Source organism: Hyperolius riggenbachi, chromosome 5 (assembly GCF_040937935.1).
Source record: "Hyperolius riggenbachi isolate aHypRig1 chromosome 5, aHypRig1.pri, whole genome shotgun sequence".
Classification (NCBI taxonomy): Eukaryota; Metazoa; Chordata; class Amphibia; order Anura; family Hyperoliidae; genus Hyperolius; species Hyperolius riggenbachi.
The window spans coordinates 330,540,860-330,568,586 of record NC_090650.1 but is presented as its reverse complement, the minus strand read 5'-3'; the positions used below and the strand labels follow the sequence as shown (position 1 = coordinate 330,568,586).

Here is a 27,727-nt window from a genome sequence, read left to right as displayed (position 1 = left end):
GATATATTAGAGATATTGTCTCTTGTGTTTTATTAAATCTATATAACTGTATTTAGAAAACAAACTGTAATAAATAAGACCTATAAATGAGCAAAATAGATCTGAGTCATAATAATTTATAAAGGAGCAAAATAGAGGATTTGATCCATAAATGTATACATTCCCTGGAGCTCACCTGAGTGACAAGGGACATGGAGGATGCCATTATTAACATTCTACCATTGCACTGATCCTTAACATTCCATATTTGTATTCATTGATCCAGATCTAGCTTGTAGATCAGGCATTCTGTCATACAGTGATTCTATTGGCTGCAAGATAGTTGCTTGGCTGCTGTGATGATCTTTTGGCTTCAAAAACTTACAGGTGGCCCAAGACCCTATAGATGGCATGCTCCTTACTTCCCTCACTATTTGTTTCCTTTAAGTGGCTTCTTTCTACTTGGTCTTGTACTTGTAGCTTTTGTTCCACATTCATGGTAGCAGCTGGACACAGCTGTAATAATTGGAGTAGCAGTGGTCCGCATATTGGAAGGCAAACTTTATTGACTTGCATGTGCTCTGCACATCTGCTGAGCGTAAAGTGATTCAAATCCCCAAAGTAGAAGCTTCAAAAGCTGAACATTGCTGCAGAAGAACAAGTTTACAATCGTAGCCAGACCTGTCTGAACTTTCATATTTGTAGGAAAGATTATAGTATTTACATTCTTAACACCCCCTTCCCCCAGTCTGAGTTCAAATATTACAAACACTTTCAGTTCATCCCAAATTGGGCCGTGGAGATGCCTAAATTAAACATCCAGCCACTATGTGCCTTGTGCTGTGGCTTTCTGTCACTTGGCTTAAACGAGTCTCTTTCTTCATCTGTAAACTCAAACACCAAATCTTCATCTGAACACCACATGAATGATGCTGTCGTCCAGGTGATTATATAGCTTCAGTTTGTCTTACATACTCCATCAAGGAGATGTCCAGTACTCTCTCAATAAGAGCCTCTTCCACCATGCTTATATCCTATGAGAAAAACATAGCCTGAGAGGAGAGAAATATTGCTTAAATATAAGAGATTCATAAATATTATATGTAGTCAAAGGATAGCCAGTTCAAAGAGGGCAGTGTATGCAGTGCAAACAAACGTAAATGTCTATTTGTCAAACTTTAAAAACAAAAGTTTGCTTTCTTAAAACAGAAAGAATTTACGATAATTCAGGTTGGAGTGAGCTTGAGATGTCTCCCAGTGCATCACTGCTGAATATATGCAAATTAACTGTTAATAAAAATAAGAAAACAGATACTTAACTAAGGAGAGGGAAGGCTCTGGGTCCTATAGAGTCTTCCCGTTCCTCCTACGGTCCCTTCGTTCTAGTGCTGTGTCCCCCGTTAGCAGTCTCCGAAAGATGGGTTGGAGACTGCTCACTCCCGCCGCTGTGGGAGGTGTTGGCAATCTTCAGGAGCCCAAGTACTTCTGAAGATGCACTGCTCCGTACTCCGCATGCGAGAGTGCGCGACAATGCAGTATGGAGGGTCCCGTTTTTTGGAAGCACTTAGGCTCCTGAAGTTTGCCGAAGTATCTCACATTGGAGGAAGTGAGCAGTCTCCAACCCATCTGCTAATGGGGGATCCAGCTCTGGAATGCGGGGACCGTAGGAGGACTGGGAAGGCTCTATAGGACCCAGAGCCTTCCCTCTCCTTAGGTAAGTATCTTTTTTTTTTTTATTTTAATAACACTTCAGACTCCCTTTAATACTTTGCCTTAGCCATCCCCTCCCACTTGGACCAACTCACTTCAAGGCACTTCCCATGTTGGCATTGCCAATTTCTCCTGTTCTATTTTCTTACTCCCTTCTGGAAAGTCCAATTGCAGCATTCCCTCGGCCTGTGCTGCAACTGAATATCCCTCTAGTCAAAACGGAAAATCTTATCTTCCAAAATGGATTGCAGTGATTTTTGTACTAGGCAAATTCACTACAATAAGGTTCCTAAGTTGCCTCAGCTTGAATTTGAGGTTCTAGAGCATAAAGTGTTTGCTCACTTGCTGATGGCATAGGTATTGCAATGGCAAAAAAGTACAAAATAATGTAGTCCATTTTGCAAGCTAATATCCTCCATTTTGACAACCTAGTGGTTCTTATTATTAATAGAGTTCCAGCTTGTTTGTGATTGTGTGTTATAAATGCAGAGAGTTAATGATTGTTCATATGTAAATTGACCACATCCCTCAGCACCTGTATTTTCTTTATTTATGTTCTAACAGGATGACCATAACAGCCAACAGCTCTCCTCTCTGGAGTGCATTGTGGGAAGGAGTGTCTTGTCTCCCTTCTATGGGGAGGGTGTTATTTGTACATGTTTCGAACAACCAAGTTTCTATTGTTTCTGGTATAGATGAGCAATGCACTACGAATTTTCTTGAGATAATACAAATTTGCTTATGATTTGTATGTAAATTGAACCAGTCAGTTGAACCAGTCAAAAATTGTCTGCAATGGGATTGGTTCATTCTCTATACACATCCAAACTCAAAAAGTGCCCTCACATTGATCACCTCTAGTTCCTGGCAATTTGCTTCACATGGTATTCAAGCCTGCAGTCATGTGACCTCAGACTTTCCAATAAAAAAAATTCCGACTAAACAAAAAAGCAAAAAAATATTATTTGTACTCTGGCGGGATGGAAAATGCTGAATTTGGCTTTAACCTCTTCTGGACATAGCTGATTGAATTCTACACTCTGTTTGGAGACTGCCAGAGTGTAGATTTAATTCTACCATCTCCACACGATCCCACTACTATCAGCGGTTCAACACCGCTACTCTCCGTGTGCCGGACTGACCCTGTGATCACTGTGAGCCAATCACAATGATCACAGCGTTAAATTAGTAAAAGGCTCTGGTCCTTATGGGACTTTAGTCAATATCCTATATAATAAAACCCTAATGTCCCTGCCTTCGTCCCTGGATCAGTGCTTTTTTGCACTGCGCATGTGCAGGGACAGATAGAGACACTGCGGAAAGCCAGAGAAGGACAGGGCGCGTGCGCTATGGGCGCGCGTGCGCGCAGCGGTACTAGTGGGCTAAGTCACTAGTAGCTTATAAATGCAAAAATGAAATAAATGTGACCTCTTTCTGTTTTCAGCGTATCTTGAGATTCAAGCAGCAGTGCCACACAGTGCACTCGGATCTCAAACTATGCAGCTACTGTGTCAGTTCATTGGACAATGACTCAGATTACTGACCCATTATCCAGTGAGGAGATACTTGACACAAATAGAATTGAGTTCAGTTCACTGTGCAGTGTAAAAAGTGATCTCATTAATATTGGTAAGTATGTACAATGAAATTTCTCAATGAGATCTTATAGGTGTACACAAATTTCAGAATGATAGGGTAATTTACGAACATCACAGATGCCCTACCTGCATAACAGTTGCGTGTGGTCCGGTATTAGTGGAGGGAATCCAAAGACATAACAACAAAACTTGTTTAGGCGATACCTTTACTGACTAACTGTACAAGATTTCTTTGCAACCCGAGGTGAAAATAAAATGATGAGATAAACAATTGTATTTATCCTCGTACTCCTAAAAATGACTTTTTATTAGATGTCCCATGGTTTTATTTTATATTTAAACATTTACAAAGTAGAATGAATGTTTTGATGTCTCTGCTCAGTGGCAGCCTATTAAGTGTCCACAAATGAAAATACATGAACTATTGACCTTTTTTTTTATCTCCCTCTGCTTTCAGAAGTTGTATTCTACCAGGAAAACTTTAAGGGCCAGTTTCCACTATAGCGGAAACCGCCGCAAATCCGCAGAGTTTCCCCACAGGCAAATCGTGCAGGTAAACTCTGCCTTAGGGGGCAGAATTCGCTCGGGAGGCAGCGAATCCCATAGCCATGCATGGCACGCTAATGGGATTCGGCTGCGATCCCACACACCCGCTCAGTGCCGGCACGCGTCTCGTTGACGCGTGCCGCACAAGTGGAAACGGGCCCTAATGGCTGTACTTTGCTTATGAGTGATGTTTACTATATTCCCTAAAAATTAACACTTTTAGGCAGCAAAATAAAACAGTCTGGTAATCTCATCATGTCACATGTCGCCTCAAGTACACTTTAAGTTTCTTCTTCAGGCATGATACAGAACTGGATCAAAACCGTACAAAGTAATGTCACACACAGAAGCTTATATATGATTTTCTAGGGTATACAGCAATCTGACACTATGTTACAATCTTCCTCTTTTTTAAATGTAAAGGATCTCATCAAAGCTTAGATCTATTCACCCTGAGAGCATTTGACAATGGGTAGACACTTAGGCTGGATCCACACTATAAGCGCTTTTCTGAGCGCTTTTGATTGCTGAACGCTTTCTGAGACCCACTCTCTCACTCCCATTCACTTTCATTAAAAGCACAGAAAAAATCACGTAAAAATCTTTTTTTAAGTGTTTACGTGATTTTTACCGTGATTTTAATGAAAGTGAATAGGAGTGATTTTTAAAGGGAACCTTAACTGAGAGGGATATGGAGGTTTCCTTTTAAACAATACCAGTTGCCTGGCTGTCCTGCTGATCTCTTTGGCAGCAGTAGAGGCTGAATCACACACCTGAAACAAGCATGCAGCTAATCCAGTCTGACTTCAGTCAGAGCACCTGATCTGCATGCTTGTTGAGGGGCTGTGGCTAAAAGGATTAGAGACACAGGATCAGCAGGAGAGTCGGGCAACTGGTATTATTTTAAAAGAAAAAATCCATATCCTTCTCAGTTTAGGTTCCCTTTAAATAGCGCTCAGAAAAGCTCTTATAGTGTGGATCCAGCCTTAAAGGTAAGGGTATCACCTACACAACTTTTGTTATTATGTCTTCGGAACCAGCAACGAAATCATTGCAAGAAACTGTATATTGACATTTTACAGTAATTAATGTAAATGTAAAAGGTGTCTGTTACTTACTATATATTCTTCACTGTATCCTGTGTGTCTGATGTGAAGATGGTTTAAAAAGCTTGCTCTGTACGTCAGGTCTCCTCTTGGTTGCATGTGGCAGACTGGACATATCTATGAAGAAACAATATAATGCAGATGGAAGCAATGCATTAATAATCTCATGGTTTTGCCTTTCACTAAAGTCAGGATTATTGTTAAAGGGCACCTGAAGTGACAAACATATGGAGGCTGCCAGATTTATTCCCTGTTAAACATTACCAGTTGCTTGGCAGTCCTGCTCATCTTTCTGGCATTATATGTACAAAGTGATCGGCACCACTCCGCTGGATGAAAGTATAGCTCTTTTATTGCATCAAATAGAACAGGCTGATAACGACAGACGCTGTTTCGGGCTATCCCTTTCTCAAGTTGTAATAGCCATTCTATTTGATGCAATAAAAGAGCTATACTTTCCTCCAGCGGAGTGGTGCCGATCACTTTGTACATATCATGGCTGTGAGTCTCTGTGGGCAATGAGACTAGGATCGTGGCACACCAGTGAAGCTTTGTGGTGCTCCTCCTGAACTACAGTGTTGCACCTTTCTGGCATTAGCAGTGTCTGAAATCACCCACATGAAACAAGCATGCAGCAAATCCAATCAAACTTGAGTCAAAGGTACTGTGGGGGGTCCTGTACAAGGTCGGCCTATAGTGGCCGGTATAGGTTGTCTCACTGAACGCCTTGGTGAGTGGTTGGATAGATATTTGCAGCCCTTGGTCCGTAGGCTTCCAGGGGGGATTCCAAGCATGTATTGCAACAACTGGAGTGAAGTGGCAGAGCTCTAAGCTGTAGCTCTGCCTCTACACGCGTCCATCTGCGCAGATAGCCTCCTCCGCCCGCCCCTCTCAGTCTTCTTTCACTGAGGGGCGGGGGAGAGGTGGAGATACGCGCAGATTGACGCGCATGGGAGGGCTACAGCCCAAAGCTCTGCCTCCTTAGGGCAGCAAAATCCACAACCAAGGAAGTTGTGAATCTTTGCCGAGCAGTTTGGGGTGATATAGTTAGTGTGCAGCTGTGGGGATGCGGCATTTCAGTTATGCCAATGATATTAAAGATGATTTTACAAGAAATACATGTATTTCGAGAGATAAGGCACCCCTTGTACCCTATCCTTATAGCAAACTTGAATCAAGTCCAAATTCTCTCCACATTTCCATTTTCTAAGAAACTATCAGTAGTAAGTGAATGTGTGTATGCCTAAACCGCTGCACTTTCAGTTCTCAGCCCAAAGGTATGCATTTCTAATGTTCAATCACAGGGGACAGAACATTAGCATTCTGGAATTTATAACTGTACTGTAACAGCAGGAAAGGGGTGGCATTAGCTGTGACATTTTGTCAAATAAAACATTTCCACTGGAAATAACCCATATACCATGTACAGTTAGCACAGTGGCAGCTGCTCATCAATGGTTATTACTGCTGCTGGCACAGTGGCAGCCAGAGCCGGGACAAGATCCTCCAGCACCCAAGGCTGAGACACCAAAGTGCGCCCCTCCATCCCTGCCACCTCAGCCATCACACACTGATTTATATTAGACTAAGAGGTGTCTTAAGGCCCCCAACCCCTTAAATCTCTAGTTATCGGGGTTGAAGTCACTGCCTTGCACCATTTTCTTATTTTTCTCTGCTTTAAACACAATAGTGGAATGATCTGAGCTGAGTGAGTTGTGCGCCCCCTACTACATTGCGCCCTGAGGCTGGAGCCTCTCTTGCCTCTGCCTGGCTCTGGTGGCAGCTGCTAATCAGTGGCTGTTACTGCTGCTGGCCCCTGCATGTGGCACTGCAGCTACGGCCTGCGGGCTACATGGAATTAACAACTGTAGAGAGCTTTGCGGGCCACCAGAAATGGCTCAGCGGACCACATTTAGCCCCTCGCTCAGACTTTGGACCTGCCTGCTTTAAGGTTTTCTTAAGGTTCCATCAATATGGGGGGTTGACGGTTACCACTGTCCTCCAAACACACATAACCTTATCCAGTGAAACTGTATTGGTGTTCAAAACCCATACATTTATTTGGCCCTGTATAGGTGAAGCACAGAATCCGTTATCTCATAATACAGAAGACTCTTGGTAATATTGCTCTGAGATATCCACTACAGGACTGTTCTATCAGCACAGAGCGGGACTATATACAGTATAAAGGGGGGCAAATTTATATCCCCGTTCTCCTGAAATCTCACTTCACCTAGCAAGACCAGCACTAGTTACTCCAAGTAACAAACATTGCAGTAAATTATACTAATGATACTAATATACTAAGAGATCAGCAAAATACCATTGCTTCTTTCAGGAAAAACTATGGTTCTTCCCAAGGGCCCAAGAGCAGCAACATGGGCTGCTTGGGTTTAGTTGGCATTACGCAAAAATTTGGCATCAAGCTGATCACTGTTTTATATCTAATGTATCTCTTACCCTTTTGTGTCTTGTAATTTGTTACACATTATATTCAAATTACTTTTGTCACTGTAATTACCAATTCTATACTTTGTACCAACTTTACATTTTGTATACTGGTGTATACCATTGTCTGTATTATCTTGTACCCGCTTACTTTGTACAGCACCACAGAATATGTTGGTGCTTTATAAATGAATAATAATCATCATCATCATAATAATAATAACAACAATGCATGCTGCTCCAGCTCTACACTTTAATTTTCAGAGAAGTTTCTTACCACCAGCCTGTGTTCCGTACTGTGATATTCAAAACAGTGTATGACTAGACCTTCCTCATCTACCTCATAAGAGCAAAATGGGCACGGATACTTTATGTCCCTAAAAAGAAAAAAACAAACACTTAGACGGTGCATTCACAAAAGTACAAGTAAAGTCATTTCTTTCGCAAACCTCAGGCCATGTTCACACCTATGGGTCTGATCCAATTCACTTACCAATTCTCCTAACTTTTCTCCTAGGTGCTACTTCACATCTTATCAAGAAAATGTTTTTTTTTAAACTAAGAACTTCCTCTATGCTCTAAAATATAAGCAACAGTATAATAAGCTTTAGGCTACTTACACACCAAGACGTTGTGTTTTAGGGGACGTTGAGCTGCGTTATGCAGCTCTCAAAGCAGCCGCTCCAGGTTAGTGATAGGAAGTCCGGATCTTTTTAAGGATTCGGATCATTTGAATCGGATCATTGAAAAGATCTGGATCTTTGAACCGAATAATTTGAATCATTTTACTAGGGAAGCAGACTGGGTGAAATGACTAGCAGGACAAGACTTTCCCTGCACTGTACATTCTGTATGTTCCTGTTTCTTCCAGACTGACATCCACTGTGAACCGAATCTTTCATTGTGATGATCCGGATGATTCGACTCACAAAAAAGATCCGGATCAAATGAACGATTCGTTCATGATCCGGACAACACTACAGTCCTACCATGAGTCTCGTACAGCATGCAGCACTTTGTTTAAACGTGCTGCGTTATAATGTAACGCAACGTGGGCACTGTGAACAGCACAATTGATTTTACAGTGCTGTGAGTTAGGCTGCGTTACTGGCTGCTGTAACGTGGGACTTTAACGTCCCACTGTGAAACCAGCCTTAAAGAAAAATATTTGTTACAGGTTGTAGAACTCCTGTAATAAATCTGCAGCGTGTCTACTTCCTGCTTTCATGGAAGCAGAGAAAGGACTAACCTCCTATTACATATTAGCTGTGTCTGCCACACTGCCAATTCCTGTGCTGACACAGCTGAGAGCTTAAATTACACATGTGATTACTTGAAGATGAGGAGGAATTAGAAAGACTCTTTTCTCTAGATACACCCAGAGTGGATTTTTTTGTGTTTACCTTGTGTCCTGTGCCATAGTTCAGGTCCACTTTTAGCCACCAGCAAGTAAAAAATACTACTAATAGTTTTGATAGTACTTATTCACCTACTTTTTGGTACTTCTTTCAATTGCAGAGCGCTGGATTGTTATTTAAAACAGAGGATGAATATTACCTCCTAGGAGAAAACGTAATATCAAAACTGAAATGGATCCGGCCCTACATGCATTGCATATGCAAAACAAACATATTGTCCAGGACCGCAGAGATGTGAATATGTCCATACCATTGTATGGGCAGTGAGATCATATGTGGAATGCAAGTGCATTAACCACTTCACCACTGAGGGGTTTTACCCCTTGAGCACCAGAGCAATTTTCACCTTTTGGCGCTCCTTCCATTCATTCGTCTATAACTTTTTCATTACTTATCGCAATGAAATGAACTATATCTTGTTTTTTTCGCCACCAATTAGGCTTTCTTTAGGTGGGACATTATGCCAAGAATGATTTTATTCTAAATGTGTTTTAATGGGAAAATAGGAAAAAGTGTGGGAAAAAAATCATTATTTTTCAGTTTTCGGCCATTATAGTTTTTAAATAATGCATGCTAAGGTAATTAAAATCCATGAAATTTATTTGCCCATTTGTCCCAGTTATTACATCGTTTAAATTATGTCCCTATCACAATGTTTGGCGCCAATATTTTATTTGGAAATAACGGTGCATTTTTTTCACTTTTGCGGCCATCCCTAATTACAAGCCCACAGTTTATAAAGTATTAGTGTTGTACCCTCTTGACATAAATATTTAAAGAGTTCAGTCCCTAAGGTAACTATTTATGTATTTTTTTTAATTGTATTTTTTTTTTATTACCCCCCCCCCCTTCCCAAAAAAATTGGGGAGTGTGGGAGGTAATGAGTTAATTTATAGTGTAAAACTATGTATTTATATATGAAAATGTTTTTGGGTGTAGTTTTACTATTTGGTCACAAGATGGCCATAGTAATGTTTTGTGAATGGGTCCTGTAAGCGAAGAAAGTACGCTTACAGGAAGTATAATGAGGCTGGGAAACTTTTATTTTCACAATTATCGCGCAGCTTCTCACGGAAGCTTGCCGATCACTGCTGCGGGGAGTTAGATCAATCAACGGGAACAGTTTTCCTGTTCATTGATCTCCATGCGAGCGGGCGGCAGCGTGCACGAGTGCGGGAGCGCACGCACGAGTGAGCGGGAGCGCGGTCAGCGGCGGGGGGTGTGTGTATCTACGCCACTGGTGGGGAAAGGGTGTCAAATGGGGCGTAGATACACGTACCGCTGGTGGTAAAGTGGTTAAACATCAGTGGCTCCTAGTCTACACACAACACAGGGAACTGGATTCCATTCATTTGGTAATGGATAATGGATCAGTTAGTGTGCATCTTCTAGCAAAGTCATGAACAAAAGATTGAACAAACGATTAAACTCTTAAGTCTTGTACACACTTTCACTTATGATTAGCCAATCACTGACCCATTTTACCACCGCCATGTAGTATGAGGGTTTACCTACACAATCTGCTCATAGTATTCATTATCTGTTGGCCCTCATGCTGCAATTAGGTGGTAAAATTCCCCAGTGTAACTGTGAACTATATCAACATGCACACATTGGGCTTGATTCACTAAACCGTGATAACTGATATCACGGTTACGCTAGCGGTTTGCGTGTGTTATAATGTGCGCAATCGTGAATTTTTGCGCAAAAACGACCGCGATTGCATGCACAAATTCGCAATTGCGAATGGAAATCGGTACGCGCAAAATGCTAGCGCTACCGTGATATAAGTTATCATGGTTTAGTGAATCAAGTCCCTTGTTTGGAGGTTTGTTTCTCTGTAGCTACGAGAGTCACAAACAATCCCTCGGTGACAAGCCCAGCAAGGATTAACATTCCTTCATATTTTAGAGGAATTACAGGAGGCAAGAGCTTTATTTTTGTCAGTGATTTTTTAGCTCAATCTTGTTGTTTATCTAGCAAGTCTAGTCATCTCTATCTCATGATGTCTGAAAATCTAGTCTAGCAATCCTACCCGGTCTTATCTGAAAAGGTTTCTGAATGGAATGAGCAAGCTTTTTGCCAAATCCTTTGGATATAGTGATTGCAAATAGAAAAGCAACCTTGATTAATACAAGATCTCAGTAAAATGTTCAAAGCGAGTAGTTTTGGCCATACATGCTTATGCTGGGAATACACAGTGAGTTTTTTAGGTGATTAGATGGTTCAATAGATAATTTCCGACATGTCCGATCTCCCCTTCGATTCTTTCGCCTCTCGATTTCTAATAGAAGTGCATGGAAAAAGATAAGAAAAACGAGTGGAAGATAAGAGAATCGACTGCAGAATCGAGCGGCAAAAACGATCGAGAGGAGAAACGCATGGCAGAAACGAACCGTGTATTCCCAGCATTAGATTTTTTCATTCTCCTAAGTTGCACCGCGGCTATAACACATAGTGTGACTTTTCGGCTCTTATGTGGGGCACAGTGCGATCATTCCAAATTGCACCAAACGAGTGTAAAAGACCCTCAGGGCCCTTTCACACCAGCGCGGTGTGGCAAATTGCCGCACTGCTTCCGCAGCCTAATGAAACCCTATGGGAAAGTTCATACTTCCCACATTGCGGTACGCTGTGTGCTGGATGTGCCCAATTTAACGCTGGCGCAGAACTACTTACCGCGTGTGACCCCCGGCAACCTGTGGCAATCTGCGTTGGCCCAGCAGTCATGTTACTCTATGGCGATGCAGGGCTTTTTAAAACGTTAGCCTTGCGATGCAGTGGCGCGTAGGAGCGTATTTTTAGAATACGCAAGTGTGTGTCACTTCATGCTTGGCTGGAGGCCAGACATGGAACACCGCGTAATAACGCTGTGTTCCCTGAAGGCCTGTTTGTGGCGGTCCAATGCAGTACGGCAACGCTACCGCCAATTTGCAGTGTGAAACCAGCCTTAAAGGAGCAGTACTACTGATAAATGCGTCTAAGTACCTACCTAGACACTGCTCTTCACACTTCTACTAATGGCCCAGATTTTGAAATGGCCACATGTCACTTATTAAATGATACTCCTTTCAGATGCCAGGGTCTAGCAACATAGAACTAGTATTACTGATAGAGGCATCCCATACTGCTGACCTACCTGGATAGCGGTTTTTCCACATTTATCGTAGTACCATACTTTGAAATGTAAAGCTGACAATTATTTAAATGTGCTCTCATTTCACTCAGGCAAATCTAAAAAATAAAAAAGAAATGAGGTGGTAAGCATGCAAAATAGGACCAGTACAATTCACTCATGGTAAGTTACTATATATTATTTTTTAACATGTTTCGTGATCATGCAGAGATAATTAATAAATTGCAGGTTTTTCTGATTTGATGCAATCCGCATGCAGCTTCCAAATGGACCAATCAAAATTGACAGCAACTGCATTAGACTGGTCTAATTTCAACCTAAATAAGCATCTTCTTCATCATCTCTGCTCATGCACCATATTATATGGCCACCAGTGAGTTGGGCGCAGGGCGAGCCAAATGACAGCTCTCCCTGCTGCCGCTCAAATCCCCAGCGGTGTGCAATACTATACTCCCTCTGCGTTGTTGCAACTCGGAGGGAGATGTAATTTGGGGTCTGGCGATCGCCGGGTCCCCGAACTTCTCTTGCGCGGGGTGTACATCATTGCCGCTATGACAGCGCCAAGCTTCTGCACTCGGTGCTGAGCGCTGAAGCTGCCTGCTTCGCCCCTCACCCCCTTTTTGAAAGGTAGGGGGTGAAGGGTAGATATGCCAGTGTTTGAGGTTTATCAAAAAGAACTTGTAATGCAAAGTACAGAGTGGCTCCTACAGTAAAGGTTATCTGTACAGTAGAACTATAATAAGTAAAACTGAATTTACAGGGGCTGCTCATCATACTATGAAATTTAGAACAATTAAAGGAAAATAGCTTCTGCAGAACCTGTATACAGGGAGTGCAGAATTATTAGGCAAATGAGTATTTTGACCACATCATCCTCATTATGCATGTTGTCTTACTCCAAGCTCTATAGGCTTGAAAGCCTACTACCAATTAAGCATATTAGGTGATGTGCATCTCTGTAATAAGAAGGGGTGTGGTCTAATGACATCAACACCCTATATCAGGTGTGCATAATTATTAGGCAACTTCCTTTCCTTTGGCAAAATGGGTCAAAAGAAGGACTTGACAGGCTCAGAAAAGTAAAAAATAGTGAGATATCTTGCAGAGGGATGCAGCACTCTTAAAATTGCAAAGCTTCTGAAGCGTGATCATCGAACAATCAAGCGTTTCATTCAAAATAGTCAATAGGGTCGCAAGAAGCGTGTGGAAAAACCAAGGCGCAAAATAACTGCCCATGAACTGAGAAAAGTCAAGCGTGCAGCTGCCAAGATGCCACTTGCCACCAGTTTGGCCATATTTCAGACCTGCAACATCACTGAAGTGCCCAAAAGCACAAGGTGTGCAATACTCAGAGACAGGGCCAAGGTAAGAAAGGCTGAAATACGACCACCACTGAACAAGACACACAAGCTGAAACGTCAAGACTGGGCCAGGAAATATCTCAAGACTGATTTTTCTAAGGTTTTATGGACTGATGAAATGAGAGTGAGTCTTGATGGGCCAGATGGATGGGCCCGTGGCTGGATTGGTAAAGGGCAGAGAGCTCCAGTCCGACTCAGACGCTAGCAAGGTGGAGGTGGAGTACTGGTTTGGGCTGGTACCATCAAAGATGAGCTTGTGGGGCCTTTTCGGGTTGAGGATGGAGTCAAGCTCAACTCCCAGTCCTACTGCCAGTTTCTGGAAGACACCTTCTTCAAGCAGTGGTACAGGAAGAAGTCTGCATCCTTCAAGAAAAACATGATTTTCATGCAGGACATTGCTCCATCACACGCGTCCAAGTACTCCACAGCGTAGCTGGCAAGAAAGGGTATAAAAGAAGAAAAACTAATGACATGGCCTCCTTGTTCACCAGATCTGAACCCCATTGAGAACCGGTGGTCCATCATAAAATGTGAGATTTACAAGGAGGGAAAACAGTACACCTCTCTGAACAGTGTCTGGGAGGTTGTGGTTGCTGCTGCACGCAATGTTGATGGTGAACAGATCAAAACACTGACAGAATCCATGGATGGCAGGCTTTTGAGTGTCCTTGCAAAGAAAGGTGGCTATATTGGTCACTTATTTGTTTTTGTTTTGTTTTTGAATGTCAGAAATGTATATTTGTGAATGTTCCAATCACAGCAGCGCGTCCAGGATTCAAAAATAGCTGCCTGCTTCTTCGACCTAGGTTTAAAAGAAAAATTGCATAGCGTGTATCCTTTTAACACTAGTACACCCTGTGTTACCACACACACTGTGCAAAAGGAAGATCAATCACCGCATGCAGGTAGGGGGTCACACTCCCCCCGTTTTCCCCTGCTCACCAGAGAGAAACTTTAAACCAGGCACATCAATAGGCAGCAGCAGTAAAATCTAAAAGACATGAAGAGAGCCGCCTCACATGGCATAAAATCTTCTTTAATGTTAATATAAAACCGCTAAGTTACATGCGTACCAGAGATAAAAGTAAAAAGAGCATATCTCACAGAGACGTAGGCCGCCCTCCAGGCTTCCCCGCCACAACGCCAACTGTGTCCGTCCGTAGACTGGTTGAATGGAAGCGTGCGTGTCCAGATGCTCCGCCCTACGCGTTTCGTCACTCAAAGGGGGCGTGACTCATCAGGGGCCCCCTTTGAGTCACGCCCCCTTTGAGTGACGAAACGCGTAGGGCGGAGCATCTGGACACGCACGCTTCCATTCAACCAGTCTACGGACGGACACAGTTGGCGTTGTGGCGGGGAAGCCTGGAGGGCGGCCTACGTCTCTGTGAGATATGCTCTTTTTACTTTTATCTCTGGTACGCATGTAACTTAGCGGTTTTATATTAACATTAAAGAAGATTTTATGCCATGTGAGGCGGCTCTCTTCATGTCTTTTAGATTTTACTGCTGCTGCCTATTGATGTGCCTGGTTTAAAGTTTCTCTCTGGTGAGCAGGGGAAAACGGGGGGAGTGTGACCCCCTACCTGCATGCGGTGATTGATCTTCCTTTTGCACAGTGTGTGTGGTAACACAGGGTGTACTAGTGTTAAAAGGATACACGCTATGCAATTTTTCTTTTAAACCTAGGTCGAAGAAGCAGGCAGCTATTTTTGAATCCTGGACGCGCTGCTGTGATTGGAACATTACTGTGAAGGGGACTTTGTGTCTTTACTTCTTGACAGTGTGCTGCAAGCCGGGTATCTGTATAGGGTGGTGAGCGCTGTATCTGGTTCTAATATATTTGTGAATGTTGAGATGTTATATTGGTTTCACTGGTAAAAATAAATAATTGAAATGGGTATATATTTGTTTTTTGTTAAGTTGCCTAATAATTATGCACAGTAATAGTCACCTGCACACACAGATATCCCCCTACAATAGCTAAAACTAAAAACAAACTAAAAACTACTTTCAAAAATATTCAGCTTTGATATTAATGAGTTTTTTGGGTTCATTGAGAACATGGTTGTTGTTCAATAATAAAATTATTCCTCAAAAATACAACTTGCCTAATAATTCTGCACTCCCTGTATAGTTGATTATAAGTTGAGTAATTTAGGTCTGATTCACTTCATAAAAGTAAAGAAGTGTCGACTTATACACGAGTCACAGGCAACACTGAGTAATGTGTGTACTAATAGTGACATCCCCAATTAACCCATTGGTAAGTGATACTTTGAGGAAAGGAAATGCCAAGAAAACACAGTTCTGAAAGTCCTGGCCACAACAATTAACAAGGAAAGGGGCGGGGTGGGGGGAAATACTGGTCTGCATAAAAGAGAGTAAATTATTGCAGCACTTGGGGGCCTGGAGGAGGTATTAGCTACACTTAAGAGACAGGAGGGGTTAATGGCTGCAATACTGTAAGCCGTGCAGTCATTAACCCCTCCAGAGCCCTAAATGCAGCCATTAACTTTGCTGGGTAGACTTATACTCGAGTCAATAAAAAATTCCAGCTCAAGAGGGATGAAAATTGGAGTCGACTTATACACAAGGTCGACTTGTATTCAAGTAAATACGGTATAAAGGAAGGTGATTTATTTTTTCCCCTTGAGAAATAATCATATTATGAAAGCTCTCTGTGTGCAAGCCACTCTGGGACAAAGCTAACAACTTTCAGAAGAAACAACCTTTTCACTTATTACTTTTCCCTGCACTGTATGCTATTAGTAGCATAATGGCACCAGAGTAATTTTAATGTTTGGGCAACTTTACCTTTTCTTGGCACTCTTCACAGTTTTGATAGATAGACTTCATTTTCTTGTCTATATCCACAGCAGGAGTTCCTTCAGAAGTCAAGTGAGCACGGCAATAGGGGCACGCATAGGAATTACTGTTCAGGCTCGTTTTTATGCAGACCTGGCAGAAACTGCAAGAACAGAAGTCATATTACATTAGGAAATAACTACTGTACTTGGCATTACACACGTGTAAATAAATGTGGTAAAAAGATGAAACTCATTTCAGTCAGATCCATAGTTCTAAGGAAATGGTGCGTGTGATTTAGTTAGAGAACTGGGTAGTTTGCTACTTTTACAGACTCAGTGCTATAGAGACATGGATCTTCATTATTTGACAGCTTTATTAACTCTTTCTGGTACTGTGTTGGACTTAAGCCTCAGCTACGTGCCTGACTTAAGTTGGCCAAGGCAGCCGATAACAACCGCCTCAGCCGACAATCAGGGTGTGTAGAGTGCCCAACAACCCCCGACTCCCAAACCGTGAGTGATCCACCAGACTACCCAACCCAAGTGATGTCAATAGCCCCCCCCCCCCCCCCCCCGCCGATCCTATTGTTCAGGCTGCTCCCCAATCCGCTACGTGACAGCAGGCATGCATATCAATTTTTAGTTAGCACCAAAATCTTCTGCAGTGCTCTACAGGCTATATAGTCGTATCACTAACTGTCCCTCAGCGCAGCTCACACTCATTCCCTACCTTAGTCATATGTCCAGTTAACTTACCTATATGTTTTTGGGATGTGGGAGGAAATGGGAGTCCCCAGAGAAAACCCATGGAGAACATACAAATTCCATTACCATAGTGCCCCAGGGTGGGATTCAAACTGGGAAGAGTGCAATCCCCTACGCCACTATGCTGCCCGAAACTGACTACCACATTGATGAATATGAACTGAAAATAAAGTTAATTCAGTAGAAATAAGCACTTTTTTTTACAAACAGGCTGTTTGCTCCTGTTTACAATCAGGCCATTTGTTCTTTCTATAAAGCTCCGCTGATTACTCCAAACAAGGATATGGGCCATCCACGCTGATATGCTTAAAGTTTAGCTGCTTCTCATCGCACTAGCTGATTAAAAACCACCTTAGCGGTATGGACGAGCTCAGCTCGTCCATTACCGCCAGAGGGTGCCGCTCAGGCCCTGCTGGGCCGATTTTAATGAAATAAAAAGCAGCACACGCAGCCGGCACTTTGCCAGCCGCGTGTGCTGCCTGATCGCCGCCGCTCTGCGGCGATCCGCCGCGAAAGAGGGTCCCCCCAGCCGCCCAAGCCCTGCGCAGCCGGAACAAATAGTTCCGGCCAGCGCTAAGGGCTGGATCGGAGGCGGCTGACGTCCATGACGTCACTTTGCTCGTCGCCATGGCGACGAGGAAAGCCAAACAAGGAAGGCTGCTCATTGCAGCCTTCCTTGTTATTTCTGCTTGCCGGAGGCGATCGGAAGAACGCCTCCGGAGCGCCCTCTAGTGGGCTTTCATGCAGCCAACTTTCAGTTGGCTGCATGAAATATTTTTTTTTTTATTAAAAAAAAACCCTCCCGCAGCCGCCCTGGCGATCTCAATAGAACGCCAGGGTGGTTAACTTTACCTACTTTGTTATTCTGCTACAACTCTACAAGTTATTTATTATAGGTGGACTGCTGACCTAGTTGTCAGTTCCCAACCTCAGTGACCATGATAGTCATAGGACAAACTATGTAAAGAATGTGAGATTGTGGGGTATGAAATGTTACATTGCAAAACATTCAACATAAAGGATGAATGTCCTTAAAATTCAGTATAAGCTCACTTTTTCCAACCTATAAACAAAAGCAAGACCTTTGCCTTATTGTACCTTCTGTCTTATGTACACAAACTTTAGATCATGCAACATGGCCTAAGATGAACGCTTAGTATAGGCACAAAACAGATCTGTTATGTATATTCTCTACATAACCTTTGCAACCAGTTGGGGGGGGGGGGGACTTTCCTCCCAGCACCTCCAACCGCTTTGAAAAATCCTAGAACTGGGTGCAAGCAAAGGTCTTAGGAATATGGAAAGGCGGTAAATCATTATTTTGTGGGTTTTTTTGGGGGGGGGGGCGACCTCTTGCTTTGTGCATTGTCAGGGCTAGATTTACCATAAGGCACTGTAGGCACGGGCCAACAGGTGCCTGAAGATGAAAAGGTGGCTCACTCCCCTCCCTGAGTGCCTCCCTCGTTCCCTATGCAGAGTCCCGAGCAGAGCGTAAATGCAGAGGTTACTCGACCTGCTCTTGGCATTCCACTGATGAGATCTGCCTCCAGTCAGAGGCATCACTAGCTACTTAATACTGAGGGTACCTCTCGCTACCTAATGCTAAGGGACACCTGTAGTTATCTATGATGGACAGGGGAAGTAAGGGAAAACTGACACCTGGGCCAGCCAGCACACTTGCAGGATAGTTTGTTGGGTCATGGAGGGTGAAGTCTAGGGTGCAAGAACATCTTTGCCCATGGGCTCCTGTGATGTAAATCCAGTCCTGTGCATTGCACACACGTACAATTACTGTCAGATCTCTCTCTAATCAGATTTCATCAGAGAGTTGTCTCTTGTTTGCCCATCATCGCTAGATGTATGGGCACCTTTAGGAGCACCCTGTTGTTCTGTTTACTTTAAGAATAACAGGACAGTGTAAGAGCCTGTTTCCACTACACGCAGATTGGATGCAGAATGGATACAGAAAAACTGACTCCAATGAATGCCTATGGGAAAATCTGCATCAGAAAAATTGCGTTTAGTGGAAACAGGCCCATAGGCATTCATTGGAGTCAGTTTATGTGTAGTGGAAACAGGCCCCTAGTGTCCTTTGGATTTCACAGCTTTGGATTTCACAGCTACAGTAGGTTGGAATCAACCTTATGTGAACTGGCCTTCATTATTGCTTCAAAAGACTGTTATAAACAAAACTCCAGACTTCTGTAAATTAATAATCTTACCCATTGAGTTTTGGTTGAAAGAATTTCACAGTTCTAAACAAATCAAAGTTCAACCAGTCAGGTAAAAAAAAAATATCTGAAGTTGTGAGTCACTTTTACAGTGTAGTTCTACTGCCTGACTGCACATTCCTTTAAGCTGAAGGGCCTAGGAAGGGCAGTGACAGAGGGCTAGAAGAGAGGCTTCCCACTATTGATGTGCAATGCAGTTCAGTTACCTAGCAGCAAAAAAAATGCATCACATCCGAACATGGCAGTGGCTGCCTCTCGAGTGGCAGTGCAGAGCGCTAGCAATGATGGTGCATGAGAGCAGCTGGCATCCATCACATTCAGCCTCCCGTGTGAATGAGACCTCACTGGCAAACCGGGCATGATGTCACTCATTTAAAAACGAATTCCACTCAGTTCAGAAATAACATTTTAGGTTAAATTCACTTCTTGTGTCAATCAGCTGGAGACCCTCGTGCCTAAAGCCGCATCTACACACGTAGATGCGGCCGCGATGCTCCTTAACAATCGAGCCGCTGATGCGGCTCGATTGATAAGATCCAACAGGACGGATCTTGCTTCCGCTGATTCCCTGCTCGCTCCCCGCGAGGGGACAATGGCAGGGAATCGAGCGGAAGATAAGCGGCGCATGCGCAGCAAGCGGGGACGCGGCGGGCACGCGCGGGTACGCGGTAGAGGCGATCCGGCGGCTAATCGAGCCGCCGGATCGCAGCCTCATCTACACGTGTAGATGAGGCTTTAGACCTATTTTCCATGAGCATCTGACAGGAGGCGAATTCACCGCCTGTCAGCTGCTCCCGTCCAACGTTCTCCTTCTTGTGGACGTACTCTAGTCCGTGTTCAGTGCATGTGCCAGTAAGGTCCGTTCATGCCCAGCACAATGAACAAGCAGCTTTGTTCTGTTCATGCACAGACTTTACTTGTTCATGCCTAGTACAGATAAGCTCATACATGGATGGAGGTGTGGCCATAAGAAATATATGCAACCATTTTGTTAAATATATTTAAAAGCACCCAGCATCACTGGAATGGTGAGTTGTAAGAGGATCGGTGAAGCTTCTGTTTGGACTACCTAGAGGCTTTGTCCTACTAAGGTAAATACTGTATATTCCTGCGTATAAGACTACTTTTTAACCCTTGAAAATCATCTGAGAAGTCAGGGGTCATCTTATACGCCGAGTGTCATTGATCCCGGGTGATACGCCCTATCCTGTTACCGATTTGATGTATCCCATCAGTTTGCTTTCAGTTCTGGTTTACTATAAGTTAGGCAGGGGTCACACTTGCTTAAAATGTGCACATAATGCTTCCCAAGGCACAATCGCAGTGCACTGGGAGCAATGTGCGTTTTACTGCTGCATCAAAAAAAAAAAAAAAAAAAAAGCACTGCTACTTTTTTTCTGTGTGCGATTCTCTATTGCCGACAGTCAGCTGCTCTCAGCTGGCTGTTGGCCACAGATTCATCTGCAGATAAAAATGCTGCCGTTTTTCTGAAGGCTCAAGTGTGACCCTACCCTTAAAGGACAACTGAAGCAAGAGGGATACTGAGGCTGCCATATTTATTTCCTTTTAAAGCAGGATTGTCACCATAAAAATCAAATTTCAACAACAACTGGTCTGAGTGTATTAAGTGATAAAGATGCTAATCCTGCATTCAAAACTTTCAAAACTTTTTCTGCTGTTATGGTTTGTAGTTATCACATACTTTAGGAGCACTGGCCCTTTAGTAGTAAGTGCTAAAAAGTTGCATGCTGGGGGTTCTTTTTATCTATAATATATTCCTCCTTTTCCATTCCAATACATGTGTTATGCAAGTAGATCAAGTATTTATCTACTTATATATGTGGTTTTTTTCACTGGCATAGTATAGTTAATCCTGCTTTAAGCATTACCAGTTGCCCTTTCCTTTACCAAAATCTAGAAAGGTTTTCAGTACACAATGTAGTACATATTATATAGGTGTGCTTCTTATTTACTACCAGCAGCCTGTGTCCAGATCTTTGTAGTATATCCTCAGAGCGATCACACATGTGTATCTGACCAGCCTGTGAGCTTTATATCCAATCAACACCTAAATTGGATCCCATTGTTGTCACCCAGCAATGAAGCCAAGGAGAGAGACAGAAGGATATGAGGTCAGCTTAACTGAATTTGAATAGATGAAGAACCATGTGTTGGCTTCTTTGTGTAACAGACCTCAGATAACACTGAGTCCTGATATGTTTCCAGCAATATTCATGTCATTATCTCTGGCCTCATCCTTAGTCACAGGAAGCTGGCCATGTTTTGCTTTGTATGATATCATTTCCTGCCTTTAACGGCACAGTTTCTTTTTTAAAGCTTAAAGTGAACCAGAGACGAAGCCCCCTTGTGTATTTTACCATAGAAATCAGTGGGAACATTAGAGAAAACATTTACCATGCTCTCTGTTCCATCCTCACTGCTAAAAGTGTCTGTTATCTAGCTGAGATAAGAATCCCGGACTGAGCATTGAGTCTGGCTTTGCTATAATGACTCAGCTATAATGATTCCTGAGCAAAGCCAGCAGGGGGCAGGCTTGGACTTGAAGACAGCAAAGAACACAGTCTCAGCTATAATTATTCTGTAGCAAAGCCAGACCGACTGCTTAGTCGGGATTCTTATCTTAGAGGTGATAACAGGCAAATTAAACAGAGAACAATGTAACAAAGAGCAGATTAGGTGTTTACTGTCATGTTCCCACTGATTTATAAGGTAAAATACATGAGGTTGCTTCATCTCTGGTTCTCTTTAAGCTAAACTAAAAGGGAAATCCACAAAAACCATATGCAACATGATACCTGTGGAACAAGACAACAGGATGGACACAGCAGCTGCTCTGAGCAACTTAAGTTTGGAGAAAGCTTATTTGTTTAGGTGGCCGCAAACTCTGAATTAAGCTTTTGAAAAGGAAAATATGGCTTATAGCTAAAAACAATGCTGTGGGGTGCTTGTAGCATGAAACAACGAAACAACAGCTGTATAATACTCCGTGTATAATTATTTTTTTAAACATTCAGAATAGTGACCATCTATGATAAATGTGAATTAGAGAACATTTCACTTTAGCATAGTAGACCATTTTTGTGAACAGTATTGTCAGATCGTTAAAGTGTAACTGTCGGGCATAAAATCAAAAATCAATTCTTTATTTTTATCTGGTAAACAAGTAAAAAGGATGCTAACCAGGCAATCCAAAAGTTAAAATCACTATTACTTTTCTTGTTGATAAATGATCATTCCCCAGTTTACCCGACTCTTATTTGGTACACACAAACTTTGGTACACAAAAAGGAAGTTAAAGGGCATGCAGGGTTGTCCTTTTTTGCTTCTCGATTTACTTATTTAGGGCTTTCTCCACCCCCTTGCAGCCGACTGTCCCACGCTGACAGCTCCGCTCTCCGCTGCCGGCCCGGGGTCCCCACACGGTGCAGAGGACGACCTCGAGGCCTGCACAGTAAGCCACGAACAACGTGGCCTTGATTGACAGCGGTGCTTCATGCAGGCGCAGTAAGGACAACCTCGAGGTCGTCCTATGCACCTTGTGGAGACCCCGGGCCATCGGTGGAGAGCGGAGTTGTCAGCGCGGGACAGACGGCTGCAAGGGGCTGGAGAAAGCCCCAGGTAAGTAAATCAGCTTTCAAGCAAATTGCCTGATGATTCCTTTAACTAATGCAGCTTGATTGGCTGAAGCCTCTTTCCCTCCTGTTTTCCCCTCCCACAACTCTGTTCCTCTCTGATTGGCCAATATTTCTCATGCTCAGATAATGCACTTTCTATAGTGAAGAACCAGGCAGAGGAGAGTAAGGGAGGAAATGACATCAGCATTGGCTTCAAAATAGCTACAGTTAAAATGGGAAGTGCTAAGAAGGATTTTCTCTTTTTTTTTACTGTAGAAAAATCACTAAAACCAAAATGTGGACAGTGCAATACATATGCTATGTAAGTAGAGAAAGTATTTATCTACTTATATATGTGTTTTTTTCTGAGATAGCATGGCTGACAGCTCCTCTTTAAGAGCACAGTTCACTGGACCTTTCCCAAGATTATGTGGAAATGAAACTGAACAAACTGAATGGGAACGGATCAGTTAGAATGGAAATCAGATCTGTTTTCTTGAACCCATTTAGCAGATAAGTGCCAGTGTGAACTGGCCCTTACTCTTTGTAGTGTTCCTCTGCTCAGTGCACAATAAAAACATGTAGGCTGTGGAGTTCCGCTTACGGATGGCGTTTTGCGATTGTGAGTGTGAACCAGCCCTTAACCCACCCCACTCCCACCCCCAGTGTCTTCATAAAATGATTGGCTAAAAAAAAAATCTGTGAAAAATTGTTACTTGATAGACACGGCGATGAGAGGTAAACGTGGGTTTTCTATATACACACGAGAGGGGATAAATGTTTTAATATGAACCGAGGAGAGAAGAACTATAGCTGGGGTGCTGGCTACAAATATTTAACAGAAGAAGAAGGTGAGTGGGGTCACATGATTAAGGCCTCGTTCAGACTATGCGAGCTGCTGTGCGCATTTTGGCAGCGCGCATAGTGTGCGACATGCAAAATGGTAGAAGGGCATAGACAGCCCTTCTACCGTTCCCATCATATGCGCTGCACAGCAGTGAGATGCGCCGCTATCGCGCTGCTGCATGCATTTTCGGGAATCGGAGCTCAGATCCCATTAACTGTAGTGAATGGGATCTGCAGCGCAGTGCACAGTAGCGCAGATGGCGTGCAATCGTACGCGTTACGTTCCGAACGCACAGCCATCTGCGCTGAATGATCTGAACGAGCCCTAACTGTATTCTGGAGAAGAAACTCTTAGGGCCCATTCACACTTGCTAAACGCAAGCGCTTTTGCTAGCGTTTGCTATGGCGATTTTTAGCATTGAATGCTAAAAAAATAGCGCTTCTATAGTGCTGAAACGCGATCGGCAGGAAATCGCCTGAAAATGGTTCAGGCTACACGTTTGCGTTTGGCGATTTGCGTTAATCGCCAGCGCCCAAGTGAGAACGGGCCCTATAGGGTATTATTGCAGCAGCACTTTAAAAAGCGCTAGTGCGTTTTGCCAAAATTGCCGGCAAAACGCTTTAGTAGGAATGGGCCCTCTGTTGGCAAGGAACTTCAGGAGCCAGCTAACAGGTATTTTAATTGTGTTTATAATATTATTGCAAATGTACAAACATGCAATTCATAAAAGCTTTGTGTAACATGCATAAGTAATGGAAGACTGAATAGGACTCTAAAATTTGCCAATTAAAAGTCAGTCACATGATCACTATATCCCCTTATTCAGCCTCCCATTACTAGGTTTTGGGGGGAGTGAGGTCACACCAGACACAGTAATCATCACCTGGAAGTGACACCTACAAAGGTCACACAATACTTTTTTACATGGCAGTTTTGAAGATCAATAAAAATAGCAATCACAGTACTTCTTGGGGCAGTTAAGTGCAGTTTGGTGATTACAGGAAAGAATCCCAGCCAGGGCACTATCTCTAAGGATTTTGGATGTTCTCCCCATGTCTGCATGGCTTTCCTCCTGGCACTCCAGTTCCCCCCCCTCCCCCCCCCCCATACCAAAAACATACAGATAAATTAGTTGGCTTATCATTAAATTGGCCCTAGACTACAATGGACAAATAATTATGATAGGGATAAGGCTGTGAACTCCTCTGAGGGACATGAACGCATGTACATGTACTCACATGTACTCTGTACAGCACTGCAGAAGATGTAGGCACTATATAAATGCTAAATAATATTAATGCAAGATATAACAAAATGCATACTTATGTTGTTTACAAATTAATGTTATGTTATCACAGGTATTATATTCACTTTCTAAAGTTATCTAAAATGATACAAATACAATGAAATATTTCCACTTGATTTGCACAATAGTTTATCAACTTTTCTTTTGTTGTTTGCTTTTTTATTAGCTGTCCGAACAAAGAACAGTCCCCTATTTCCAGCAGCAGATGTAGGTCAGAGCTGTGAGCACTGAGCAGTGGTGTGGCCCAGCACACTGTAATCCACACAGGGCAGAACAATGAACAGTGCTGCTGTACACATGCTGCTTGAAAACATGCTCTGCAAGTGTGAGGCTGGTGACTCCTGTGTAACTGATCAGGAACAAAGAAGCCTTGTGGTCAGAGCAGAAAAGGGAATCCCTATCTCCACAGGCCTGTCCAACAAGTAGAACAGGGAAAGTGAAATGTCCTGGCCAGGGATCTCCACACAAAGCTTGCCAAGGACAGGGACTGGTAGACTAAATACGGGACTGGTAGACACTAATAGGACAGTTATATTACTTTTACATCACGTAAATATAATGTTATACTACATAAAAATAACATTTTATAATAGATTCATTTTTTTACCAACTTTCTGAGCAGGTGGTTGGCCTTCAAAGATATGGGCTGGGAGCTGCATTTCCACTGGCGTGCTGCGTCTGTTAAGTCCATATCGCTATAACTGGCACATGCAAGGTTATGGGGATTTGGATTTGTGCAGCGGAAATCTGCAACATGCATCATCCCCAAGCCCCCCCCCCCCCTCCCCGCACGCAATTCAGATGCAGCATTGCATTGACTTCAGCAGGCTGCGATTCTGCATCCGAAACCGGGGGGGCCATATGCAATTCCCTTTTTCACCTGAGTTTTCTCCTAGGGAATATTTTTAAACTTGTCAATAAAATGCCTTTTGAGCCACCAGAAAACAAGAAAATACTCAAAATAATTTTGATAGTACCTTTTCACCTACTTTTTTAGTTGAAAAGTGCTGAAAAGTTATTTTAATCGAAGATGAAACATTATCTCCTGGGAGAAAAGTCAGGTGAAAAAGCGAATTGCCAATGGCCCCGGGTGCCAAAAACAACCGTGTTCCACGTCTAATGGAAATAGGCCCTATTCCTGGCCTTTGGGCAATCAATCATTTCCTGATCTGAAGTCGATTGGATATGAATACCAAACCAATGCACAGACATGTACAAAGTCTTGTGACTTTTGTTCTGGAGAATGAATTGCTACTGTGTGTGACATATCCATCGATCGCTGTACATCCACGCGATGTGACAAGCGCACCACTGACCGATATATACTGCCCCATCCAGCTGCTTTTCAACAGATTAAAACAATCATTTTAATCAGCTGGCAGAAGAATTCACTTCTGATCAGAGAGCAATCCAGTCCTTTTGATGGCATTGTTCATCAATCGGACGTGAATATGGGCTCATGTGTCAAAGGCCTTGCTGAAGCTCACACCATCAAGGCCCTCTTTATAGATCTTAGTATTCCACATTCATATCTATTTAGTAGGAGGTGTACTATAAAACTGTAATAATCTGTATTGCCCTTGTTTCTCCATGTGACTTTTTAAATAGTTATAGTACAAGCGCCTTCAGAAGATGTTGATGCTTTATAAATCAATAATCAATTATATTGTAAAAGTAGAAAGAAGGCAAAGGAAAGGAAGAAAGAACTGATGGAATGGAACTAATAAAGTTAGTTTATCGATACACCACTTTCTAATATAGCAATAGAGGCAGCAGAGAGAGAATAACAGCTGTTAACTCCTTCAGGCTCTACAGTCAGCTGAGAACACTTTGTCATCTCCAGATGGTGCACTTACACATGGCCGCATCTTGTCCTCGTTGGTCGGTTCAGAACTTCTAAGCACACTGCACAGTCAAAGCTTGAATCGGGGTCTTCTATTACAGTCATGGGCATAGCCATTGGTTTCTGATCCCTGCTTGCTTCAGGGTTGCTCAGGACGGATCCCATCTTCTTCAGAGTACACAGAAGACAATGCAACAGAGAAAGTGTCTGCAGAGGGTGAGACCTGTTGTGAGAACAGTTTATATCTGAAGGGCCTGTGTGCATCTGCTGTGCTCGGGTTACAGCCGGGAGTGTTGTGCTACGCTGGCCAATAAGCACAAACTGCTATTGTTGGGAAGCAGCATGTGCTCAGTGCCAGAACTCTGGAAACGGCTTGGTGAGCAGCAGTAATCTGACACTCCGGACAGGCTGCTGGATCGCAGAGCCCTCCTCCTCCTCTCTATACAAATGCTTGTTGCTATCTGACATACAGCAAAAGAAGCCAATTGTCAGAATTCCAGCAGCACAGTGGAAACCTATGAGGAAAAAAACTTAAGCCTAGTACACACGGTACAATTTTCCATCGGATGGATCGATAATCTGATAAGAAATGTCATCATGTGTAGACGTTCAAATTGTTACCGATTGATAAAATGATCGATTTTCTGTTGTTAACAGCCTAAAGTCAAACACGTTATCGATCGGAATCTGATTGGTCTATCGGATGGAAAATTGTACTGTGTGTGCCCAGCTTTACAGTACTAACAAAAAAAATCACAGTCCAAGTGTGCCTAGATCTGCTGAGGGATAATTAGCCATCAGGACAAGACAAGATATAGAACATTTATATCGCCTTTTTCTCCTGGCGGACTCAAAGCACTTCAGGGCTGCACCCACTTAGGGCAGCTCCATAGGAAACCAGGATCATTGGGGAACCTTGCCCAAAGACTCCTTACTGTTTTACATACTGGCTTGAGCCCCAGGATTAAACTCTGATCAAGGGCTCCAGTCC

General features: G+C 43.0%; 1 protein-coding gene across 2 annotated transcripts; it reads right to left on the bottom strand.

The window, feature by feature from the left end:
- Window positions 1–4: 4 nt before the first annotated feature.
- On the bottom strand, window positions 5–27,078 carry RNF125 (ring finger protein 125). 2 transcript variants are annotated; one of them, XM_068234730.1, is made up of 6 exons: window positions 26,750–27,078; window positions 16,117–16,270; window positions 11,945–12,039; window positions 7,665–7,764; window positions 4,952–5,056; window positions 5–1,013 (listed from the first exon to the last, which is right to left on the bottom strand). In XM_068234730.1, exons 1-6 carry the CDS (start codon window positions 26,998–27,000, stop codon window positions 927–929), a joined length of 792 nt encoding a protein of 263 aa, XP_068090831.1. In that variant the 5' UTR covers window positions 27,001–27,078; the 3' UTR covers window positions 5–926. The 2 variants fall into 2 exon arrangements, with proteins under 2 accessions (XP_068090831.1, XP_068090832.1); XM_068234731.1 differs by having other exon boundaries at window positions 920–1,031.
- Window positions 27,079–27,727: the final 649 nt, after the last annotated feature.